This window comes from Arachis ipaensis, chromosome B10 (assembly GCF_000816755.2).
Source record: "Arachis ipaensis cultivar K30076 chromosome B10, Araip1.1, whole genome shotgun sequence".
NCBI lineage: Eukaryota > Viridiplantae > Streptophyta > Magnoliopsida > Fabales > Fabaceae > Arachis > Arachis ipaensis.
This window is the reverse complement of record NC_029794.2, coordinates 757,147-768,238: the sequence shown is the minus strand read 5'-3', so window position 1 is coordinate 768,238 and position 11,092 is coordinate 757,147. Positions and strand designations below refer to the sequence as shown.

Genomic DNA, 11,092 nt, shown 5'->3' with positions numbered 1-11,092 from the left:
AAAGATACTTTTGAAAAATTACCCCCCCCCCCCAAAAAAAAAAAACAAAAAAAAAGAAATTGTACAATTTTACCCTGGTATGTAGTTTTTCATGTACAGTGAATGATCTAACACAAAACATAGGGGGAACAAAAATTGGAACTTTGCATTTTCTGAGGAGAATTAGAGGAAAAGAGTAACTACCCATGATTTGTTTTGGGGTGAATTTTCAGTGGAAGAAAAAAAAAGAAGGAAAATTGAGAAACTTTACCTGAATACTGAGCCTTGGAGAGGGTAGAGGATGAAGGGTTTTGAGCAGAAGAGAGAGAGCCAAAGCATTGACCCATGTGAAGCTCTCTCTCTCTTTCACTCTCTCTTTCTCTTTCTCTTTCTCTTCCTCTTCTGTTTGGTTTGGTTAGAAATGTTGATGAAGGAAAAGAAGAAAGTAAGAGCAGATTACTATTCACCAAATCACCAGAGAGAGAGAGAGAGAAAGAGAAAGAGAGATGGAGAAAGAAGTGTGTTTGTCTTTTTGATTATGTGTATTTTCTTGACTGAGGGGTTGGATTTGATTTTCTCTGTTACTTACACATCCATCAATGAACATACCAAGATGTTTCTTTGATGATAATAACAACTACATATTTTTAGCAACTTCCCTTTTTATCTGTTTTACAATTCTCAAAATTCTGTTGCATGCTCTTGTCTCTTTACTCTTTAAGGAGGTAACATTTATAAAAGTTTTATTTTGGACACTTTTTCTTTTATATTTATTAAATGGTTTTTTTTTTTTTTTTATCAAAGATAGGAGACTCGAACTCGTAACCTTTTAATTGAGTATGGGAAGACTATGCCATTTGAGCTATTACTCATTGGCTAGAGATAAAAATGGTTACAAATATTATTTTTGCACATAAAAAAATATAAAGATGTATGTATTTGGAGTCAACGGCCGCGTGAGGAGTGTCTAGTCAAACCCACCTTGGAAGTTGTTTTCTTCCTTCCTAACTAGGATACAAATTACAATACAACTATACAAGCATGACTAAAACCTAACACTATGTCACCAAATTCATTTTCAATTTTCAAATTTCAATACTAGTGTAAAGAGATTAATCTCTTTAAATTTGATGTACTAATTAGTATCGAACTTATACGCAAATTCTTTTTCGTGTGAGAGAGACGTGTATCACATGATAATGTGAGAAGAGAAGTGTTTTACGTTGTTATGAATTACATAAATTGGTATCTCCAATTTCTTGTATTGTTTTATTTTTTTAAACAACCACAAATGGGACGGTCCGATTTGTGGTTTAGAAAATAAAAAAATTTTTAATGTTGAAATTGGACCCTCCGATTTTTATTTTTAAAAATAAAAAAATTTAAAAATACAAATCGAACCCTCTGATTTAATATCACCTTTTTCATACAAAGAACTCGTATGGTCCGAATTCTTCACACTGAAACTGAACAAAAACTGTCCCACACATTAGTGTAGCACCTCAGGAATCTATAATCATACACAAACACAAACGAGATTTCCATAACCAAAAAATTGAGTCTAACTATATGTGGAAGTTATTAAAAAAAGTCAAGTGCTTATTTTTTTTAATATATATAATAATATGTGGTCATATATGATTATGTAACAATTATCAATTTGAAATTACTGTGAAATTTAATTAAATAGCAATTTCTCCTTAATTCTTATGGCAATCGGCAAAATGGCAAGTATTCGTTTGTGTGACATATGATAGAGATTAGAGAATAATTTATCAAATGTTTAAAGTTAATCATGAAAAGTCATATTACTAACATAAGATTATATAGTTTTAAAGTTGAAAGAGACACCTTAATAAATATTATGCCCTAAATACAAACAAAAAAGTAATATAATTTAGTTGATAACAAGAAAAAAAAAAAGTAATTAGTTTACTTTGCCAAAAGATAATTACACCTATAACCTATTATTAATCATAACAATCACTTTATCACAAATAGACTACTCAATGTGATTTCTGTTAACAATCAACAATTTCAGTCTCCTAAAAAAAACATCAATCAATAAGAAAGACTTGACTAAAATTAGAAAGCACTATTATATCCAAAGTTTATCAACCACGGTAAATACTCATTACTCGTACAATTATCTTTATATAAAGTTGATAGTAAAAAACTGTTTAATGATTGTTATTTAACAGCTCTCGACTATCAACTTTACATAAAAACAACTCAACTTTACATAAAAACAACTGTATATGAATTTTCACATCAAGCATTATCTAAAAAAATGCCTCATAAATCTAGACCCTATTTTTATGATTAAAATTCATACTATTAAATTATCTTAATATATGACAGATTAAATTAAACTCAATGCATTATGCATCTAAAATGTTACCTATTATCTAATATTTAAGTTGAATCAATCCACTATCAAATTAAACATTACTCAATTTATTTTCTTTTCCATAATTTATAATAAACAAAGTTCATTTCTTGTTTAAAAGAAACAAATAAGTATCAAACTAGTTTCAAGCAATAGCAAAAAATAAAATAAAATAAAATCAAAGGTGAGAAAAGCAGTGGCAGTACTTTGACAAAAATTTAATTTGTCAAAAGTTAGTGGACCATGGCACATCAAATGCTGCACCCATATTATATGCTTTCTCAACTATATGAAATAAATCATGTGGTAGCCTTTTTGACTTCAATAGACATTAGACAAATAAATTAATAATTATTAATAATATAAATATTTATTATTTACTCATTTTACATGAGACACTGTTAATTTATTCATCATTTATCATTGGACATAAGTTAATCCCATTTACAAAATAAGTGCATCTAACATAACTGAATAATATAATGGGGAATGGTTGGTGTTCCAAATATACAAATTGAGAGCCAAATTCTTAAATCATGAGTTTTAAGATATAATAATTTTACCTAACTACCTTATCCAATCCAAAACTCTGCAGAATACTATACAACTTTTTTGAGAGGACTCAAAAAAAAAGTCAAATTTATAATAATTTTGCATTTTGCAATGGCACCTAACATAAAAAACAAAGGTAAATAGTCTAAAGGCATAGTTCTATAGAAAAATGTTTTAAAGGAAAATTCCAACACAGCCTAGTTGCTGGTTCAAATAAAAAAGATTCACCTGAATTTCTAACTAAGAAAGGTGAATACAGAGAAAATTCTTAAGGCTAAATAAAAAGCATTTATAGGAGAGAAAAGGGTATGAAGTCCTCAAAGAGTAGTACTTCCAATGTGGACTAAAATTATAATTTAGAACCTTGAGATGCATAATTTTCAATATGAAACCTTCAAGTTTCAATGGTAGTTTTGTTGCTACTGCTGCTGCTGGAGACAGTCGAATTAAGTTTGACCTGAGCTCGCGCTCGATGCCTTCTCTTGAAGATGTCCTGCCTCAACTTCTTGGTCTCACTTTGTATGTCCATGAATGGTTTCCTTTCTATGTTTTCCTTTTCGCTCTCCAACATCCTTCGTTTCTCTATTGCCGCCAATGCTGCAGCCTTGTCATCTGATTCTTGGTTGTTTGCTTCTTCCTACAAATTCGGTTTATGTTCGAGAGCCACTCAACAATAGTGAAGCATAAATGCAAGAATAAACCTCCCAAATGCTGTATTTAAAACTACCAAAATATCAAAAGCATGGGTAGGAATGGTGCAGTAAGAAACCAATAAAACATGAAAAAGAAAAGCAGCAACCCCACTTATTGACTTATAGTGTATAGTTCACAATGATTAAGAAGCAATATGATACAGCTGGTTAGATTTGAATGGACCACAACCACAAAGTGATGCAAATTTGATAATAGTAGGCATTAAGAAATGGCTGAAACCACTTCATTTTCTAGGCGAAATCTTGACAAATTAATAATAAATAAATAAATAAAGAGGATAAAGTCTCCCTAAAATTCATAAATGACAAATTTTTTCCTCACCATTTGGAAAAGGGTGTTAATTTAGGTCTTCCGTACGAAATTCGTATATGTACAATGAGAGACAAATTTGCCACTTTAAGATTGAGGTACTACTTGGTCCCTGAGGTTTTGTTCATGGACGAGATTGGGAGATTACTCCAAAATTTAAATGCTTCAATTCAAAGTACTATTACTTGCTTTCACCAAAGTGCTCTTCATTGAATAGTATTTGTAATAGGAAAGGGACAGTAAGAAACTGACCTGAATTTCATGAATGAGACTGTCAAGTGATTTGATCTTCCTATGAGGCCAGCGAGGAATACCGAATTCTCTGCATTTCCTCTTCAGAACTGTTAGTCCAACATTTAGCCTTCTTGACGCTTCTACAATCGGTATATCAAAATACTTGACTAACTCTGATAACGTTATTTTTGCTACCCGGTCACTGGATGCACGTTTTTTCTTTTCTGCAGAATCTGCATCTGTTGACCTCAATTAGTAGCTGTTAATCTTTACATATGGCATGCCTAACAACATTAGAAAGACTACTAACACATGTTGAGAGAATTTATTCCGTTTTAATTCGGTGTCCTCTCCTCCGCACAATACATACAGATAATCAGAGACCACTTGGCAGAAATTTACTTAAGTTAACACAGAGCACAAAGTTGCAATGTACCTTCAAATTCAGAAGCATACAATATACAAAATTTAAATTAATCGCACGATATGTGAAAAAGGAGGGAACTCCGTATGCGTTTCATTACAAAGACTTTCTGGATTTGATTAAAAAGTATTCACAAGTTACAAAACTATAGAATCCAGTTACGAAACAAAAAAACAATATTGCTGTGACAGTCAAAATTAGGACATATTGTAACACGGTGAATTTGCGGATTGGAAGATTGATTATGTCAATAACTGCTAAATCATTTCATGCTAAATAGTTTGTGTCATTAGATTATTGAGAGTAATTGAGAGTAAACCTGGCAAGGCTTGGACATCTAGCTTGTTGTCCGGTGATTCGGACATGTCATCTTCATAAGGAAGAAAATTCAGGTCTTGAGTTAACACGGGAACCACTTTTCTCAATGGTTGGGAATCTTTGTTGTTTCCTTGGCGTTCTTCCCCTGTGGAGTCTGATAGAACATCTTTGTCTTTTTCCAATTTGTATATCACACGGAGGTCTCTCAGCAAGGTTGGGATTGTCCGAAGCTTCAGGTTTCTGAAAGTTCATTACAGACAGTTAAAAACAATTGGAAACAAAACATTCTATCAATTGGAGGAGGCATAATGATTTGAACAAATCAACAATGCTATTAATTAAGTTGGTACTTTCACTTGACGTGAAGCACAAGTGAAATTCAAAACACAAAATCAATCATTTTACAAATAATGCCATGCCTGGCATGATATGTATGACTCTTCGAGTAAATGCCAGTTTTAAGGAGAGGGTAGGAGAGGGATTGTAAGGCAAAAGTTCCCCATTAATGGATGTTAATAAGAAGAAATTGTGAATAATACTTTCTCTAGTGTTGTTTAACATTTCATGATAATGATTTTTCAATTTACTATTGCTCATACTCCACTTCGTAACCAAAAAGAAAAGTTGTCATTTTTATGAGTGGAGATTGGAAGGGAATTGTACAACTCCATTCCCTTCTCTTTACCTTTTATTGATTCCCCTATGCCCCCAAACCCAAAACTGTAAATTAGACCATATCGTTTATTCCTTGATAGACCAGTCACATAAAGATGACAATAGTAAAATCTGTATCCAATTCAGCAAATGAATAAGCAAACATATTATGTTGGTTCTGCAAAAGAAGTCAACTGAAAATATATTTTTTATTGAAACACGAATCATTTTCACAGATGTTTTCGACTTTTCGCTTTTGGTACCCTTCCGTTATTTTCACAAGACAATCAGAAAAATCCAGAAACAAGAAGCCAAGAGGGGGACTGGAAATTTGAAAAGCTTATTTTTTTTCATGATAGCATAAGTATTCCACTATCACCAAATAGCCTCCATGCCACTAAAGAAATCTCGTAATAGTACTATAGCTAGTTCCACATTTGGTACCGATTTCGCAAATCTTGGTTTGGTTTACCAGGGAAAAGAAATATAACAATCTTTTAACTTTGGATCAATTCATGGTGTGAGAGGTGAGACTGAAAATCATGTCAAAATGTGACTCAATGCAATTTCGCTTAACATATTGGATTAAGTTGAAATTCAGATCGAACCCTACTCAAAACGTGGTTTCTGAGCATTCTCAGTGCCATGCCTAACCAATTCCAATCATTATGACAAGGACTAAGCTATCTAACTTAAAAAGGAACCCCCTTCCCCCTTCCCCCTCTCTCTCACATTTTAGGACCAAGCAAGATATAAATTGTGAGAACTAATAGCCCTGTTTCATACTTTTAAAGAAGGATATGCAGATAGACATAGAAAATGCATAATGTCGCTGTCCTAAGACAAAATATGCCTAATTTGGTATCCATCCAAAAGTTGGGGACCAGGGGAATTGAGACAGTGACACAAATATATTCTCTGGTCTCAGTCTCATGCCTCTGTATTTTCTATCTTAAGGCATTTCATAATATAGCAATAATCATGACCAAAAGCAAATACACAATCTAAGAACAGATACAAAAAGTTTCATCAACTTTAGATAGGGACTTGAGCAGATATTATCTATATGTATACCTGGAGAGCAAAAGCAAGTTTGGAATGCTGGAAAATTGAGGCTTGTGATCTCTATGAAAGGAAAAGATACAAAGCCACACTCCATTTTGGTACCCTTCAGAAACTTCAGCAACACAAAGCTTCTTCTGCAATCTGAGGATTGGTGTGGACCTCATTTCGCCATAGGAGCCACTCTCTGAGAACACAAACTCTCTTTCAACTTCCCTTACTTTCCCATCCTTTATTTGGTATACATGCACACTCCTGATCAACTCTGCAAAAATTTACTCAAAAAAAAAAACCCCAAAAATTTAAACAGAAAAAAATTAAGAAAAACCTCAATTTTGCACAACCCCATCAATAAAAAATCGATTTTTTCCCAATGAAATGGAGGGAAAAAGGAAGCTTTATATGAAAATGAGGCATGAAAGTTGAGAATCTATAATATGAAAGGTGAAGTGCATGGTGGGGTTGAGGTGGTTACCTTCTCTAATGGTGTTCTTGAAGACTAGGAGGGTGGTGAGCAAGGTGTTCTTCATGGCGAGGTTGAAGATGCTACCATCACTATTGGGTACGAAGCAAGAACAGTGTCGTTGTGGTGATAAAAGGGAGAAACAACGAGACAAAAGACGAGGTTTTGGAGTTTGTTTGCAGGTGCATGATCTTCTTGTCATTCATGAATTAACGGATTTTTTTTTATCTTCCTAATATTATTAACATTTTTTATTTAAAAACATATAATTAATTGTATAATCCTATCCTTTAAGTTGGTCAAACGTACAATCTAAATTCTTTTGGTTTTTGGTCACATGCATTTTATTGATGTACTTTCTTGTTTTGGTTATCCTTTCTATCCTTTTAGGATTTTTTTTTTATTATCTTTCACTTATTTTCATTTATTGTTTTCCATTTTATGTGTTGTGTTTAGATCCTCTATTTTAATTCAGATACGGAGCAGTTTTATTCATTNTGGAACTCAATTTTTTTATTTAATTTAAAAGAATTTTTGTTTTTAAAGTTGGGTAAAAATTGATGGAATAAATCAACATTTATCAATCTCCTCATATAAGTGTTTAATTGGATCAAATTCACTATCTAAATTGTTTTGTTCGTTTCCACAAGTCAGACCTCAAGAAGACAAATTTGTTACATCTATCTGCGCTTTATGGAGATTTAGTTGCACTTCACAAAATCTCCTTAACTGGCATCAAGTTTGGATTGTACAAACTAACTCCTAAAACTTGGTTGAGGAGCACTTCGGCCAAAATAAATACATTATACCCTCTTGAACTCTAAATTACCAACAGAACCCCCAAAAAATTTCTGAGTGTATAATTATAGTACTTAGAGACCCAACCTTTGTTAAATATATGCGTTTTTGTTATCAAATTCCTAGTTTCCTATTTTGAATGATGAATATCCCCCTTTAAAAAAAAGTTTCCTTAAAAAAAAAAAAAAACTCTACAAATAAATTATTTTGTATTTGAATTTTTAGTTTTAGAAGTACTTATTTTATAGAAATGTAATAAAAAATAGTAATATTATGAGAGAAGTCATTTTTTTAACTTCTTTATAAGCTCCTAAATAGCTTCTTAAAAAATTACAAAAACATTAATACTACTACTTTTCATAAGTCAAAAACTCAAAAAAATTACTTTTGAAACTTCCCAAACGGACCTGAATTCAGTTGAGGGTTGACAGCAAGTTAGGTCACAATCTTTGAAGAATCTGTTTGAGGCTATAATGTACTTTGGAAACAACTATTTTTATGTAAAACATAAATTCTCCCCCAGCTAGTAACTAGTGACAGTAATTCCAGCAGTGAGATATTGGTGCATACACAAGGTTTACAACCACTTCGATTTCGATTTCTATTTTCAGTAGTTTCAACATTAAGACAGGATTATCGATGTCGATAAGCCCATTCCTGATTTCACTATTCAGTTCAAAATATCTTAAAAGGACACTAAATAAAAAGAAAAACCAAACTGGTAATTAGCATGTGAGCCCTTTTTTATTGGGCAGGCCTAAGCAAAACTCATGAAACAGTTAGGTTAACATGGGTTCTGTAAAATGGCACACTACTGCACCACATTCGTCGAGCCACATGCAGATCGAAGTAAGTTTTGGTCTGTATAATGGCACACTACTGCACCACATTCGTCGAGCCACATGCAGATCGAAGTAAGTTTTGGTCGATGGCCAGTCTGTGAGGCAGGCAGGCATATAGTTCCAATCAAAATCTTGATTGTGACATACACAACTAAACTGTTTAATTCTAGAGAACAGTCCACTAATGACCACTGTTAAGGATCTTATCTATTAATCATAAATTAATGCATGCAATTCAGAGACATTGAAATATTAGCTAGCAAGTTGAACTAATACCATAAGCACCATAATCTAAAACTAAACAGTGTAGTAATAGTACCAGAAAATATAACAATGTTTCAGGACCTAAAGTAAGATACACAGTCCCTAGCAGAAGTGTATATCTGTTACTGCCTTGATCTTGACTCTGCCCGCCTAGCTTCATCTGTTGTCGAAGGAAACAACTCCACGTACCTTGATCCAATTGTCATTTTATCCTTGCACATTGCTCTCTTGGCCTCGTCGGGGGAAACAAACTCCACATAAGCCTCTCCAGTAGCTTTTCCATCTGGGCGACAAGCAATGTGTACCCTATCTTCTATCAGCTTGAAATCTTTAAAAAAATCAATAATTTGAGCTTTAGTAGCTGAAAATGGAAGTCCACGCATCTTCAATATCTCAGTGTACTCCATCTGATCTTTATCGCTGAACCTTTTGGTCCGAGATGGAGGAGGGCTTCCATGGTAGTCATTATCGTATATTCCTTCATAATTGACCTCAGATGCAACAGCATTGTAGTAATCTTGCTTCTTGCACCTGAAGACTTCCACATATCTGCGACCCATGTTCTGCCGGTCTCTCTGTAGAGCAAATTCAACCTGCATTGCTCCTGCAAAGACTACAAAGGCCTCTCCTGAGAATCGTCCACTCTTGTTGACAAGCAACACATCCACAATGGTCAGTCCAGCAAAGAACTTCAGGATGTCAATGTCAGTGCAGTTGAATGGAAGTCCCCTGAGACGAACCACAGGAAATGGAGGAGGGGGCTGGAAGCCACCACCGTATCCATAGGGTTGAAAGCTGCCTGTTCCGCTGCTCACTGCGAAGTATGGATTGGATTCCATCATTCTTTGTCTCTTTGAGCCAACCTCGTACCCGTCCGAAACCCCCCCGCTTCCCAACATTGCCCTTCAAATTTCCATACCCATAAAAAAAAAATCCCCCACTCAACATGTTAATAAAGCCAAACCCAACCCACACTTTCCCTGGCACCTAATTCTAATTCCTAATGTAATAAAATATATCATATTGATTAAAACTCCCAAAACCAAACAATATAGAAGGCAGTAACTATATATCAACTAGCTATACCAATAGAACACACTATTACCAATAAAAGGTCCACAAACATATATCTTTCAGAGAATGCGACTCAAAGTTAACAGTAGAGATACCTACCCTTAAACTAACAAAGCCAAAGGGAGCTAATCAAAGATGTATATAAAATCAACACAAACAAAAAAGGGTCGGTTATTCCCTATTAATTTTTCAGTAAGAATCACAAAATACATAGGTAAATTAAATCAGCACATGGGATATAGATTATCCAAAAAACATAGCTCTATACGTAAAATTGATATACATAGCCAAAATCCACTCCTCTATCAGATTCTAGCTCACATGTAAATAAAACTACTTCTCTCATTTAACACAGCCACTCTTCCCTCTAATTAAAAAAAAAAAAATTGATAAGAATATCACTGCAAAAAACTTAAAAGAATGATCTTTTCCTTTTCAAAACTCAGATGCACAAAAACACAACCTCAAATCAGATAAGCATCGCCACCAGAAACCTAACTCCAGATTAATATCAAAACAATAAAAAAAAAACACACAGAGAACAAAATCGAGCAGAAAAAAAAGGAATTTGAGCTCAGCATAATGGTACAATAAACGGAAATTCGAATCAAATAGAGACGGAAACAAAAAGTGATAAAGTTATGGCAGCCTTACCCTCTCGGACCGTACATGTTACCGAGATCGCCGAACGATCGAGCAAAGGGAGGGTCGGTTGACGGAGGAAAACGATACGGATCCAGTGCTGCGATTGGACGAAAATCCCCAAATCCAATGAAGAATCCAAAAAGAAAATGGAACGCGAGAAAGAAAAAAGAAACCCTAGTTAGGGTTACAATAACGTTAACGAGCTTCTTCGTGGTGGAACACTGCGCACCCTTCCCCGGAGAGTTTTTTATTGTGTTTGTGTGTTCGTTATGCTTATGTTATTTTGTTTTTATTATTAATATTTTCTGTGGTTGATTTGGAAGTTATTTATTGGTTTGGATCTTTTTTTTTTAATTTTTTTATTTTTTAAA

The 11,092-nt window shown here is 33.7% G+C and overlaps 3 protein-coding genes across 5 annotated transcripts in view; all 3 read right to left on the bottom strand.

The window, feature by feature from the left end:
• LOC107623249 (probable serine/threonine-protein kinase PIX13) overlaps window positions 1-642 on the bottom strand; it is a gene marked incomplete in the record, with an annotated part of 5,175 nt that extends 4,533 nt beyond the window's left edge. Inside the window, 1 exon segment of the mRNA XM_016325437.2 lies at window positions 251-642. Within this exon segment, the coding sequence (XP_016180923.1) occupies window positions 251-326 (76 nt within the window).
• On the bottom strand, window positions 2,994-7,292 carry LOC107624187 (protein RKD5). 2 transcript variants are annotated; one of them, XM_016326666.2, is made up of 5 exons: window positions 7,111-7,292; window positions 6,648-6,900; window positions 4,921-5,159; window positions 4,196-4,416; window positions 2,994-3,557 (listed from the first exon to the last, which is right to left on the bottom strand). In XM_016326666.2, exons 1-5 carry the CDS (start codon window positions 7,163-7,165, stop codon window positions 3,315-3,317), a joined length of 1,011 nt encoding a protein of 336 aa, XP_016182152.1. In that variant the 5' UTR covers window positions 7,166-7,292; the 3' UTR covers window positions 2,994-3,314. The 2 variants fall into 2 exon arrangements, with proteins under 2 accessions (XP_016182152.1, XP_016182153.1); XM_016326667.2 differs by having other exon boundaries at window positions 4,196-4,410.
• LOC107622458 (heterogeneous nuclear ribonucleoprotein H2) lies at window positions 8,915-11,009 on the bottom strand. Of its 2 annotated transcripts, none has more exons than XM_016324355.2 (2): window positions 10,731-11,009; window positions 8,915-9,905 (listed from the first exon to the last, which is right to left on the bottom strand). In XM_016324355.2, exons 1-2 carry the CDS (start codon window positions 10,745-10,747, stop codon window positions 9,125-9,127), a joined length of 798 nt encoding a protein of 265 aa, XP_016179841.1. In that variant the 5' UTR covers window positions 10,748-11,009; the 3' UTR covers window positions 8,915-9,124. The 2 variants fall into 2 exon arrangements, with proteins under 2 accessions (XP_016179841.1, XP_016179840.1); XM_016324354.2 differs by having other exon boundaries at window positions 8,915-9,816; window positions 10,731-11,007.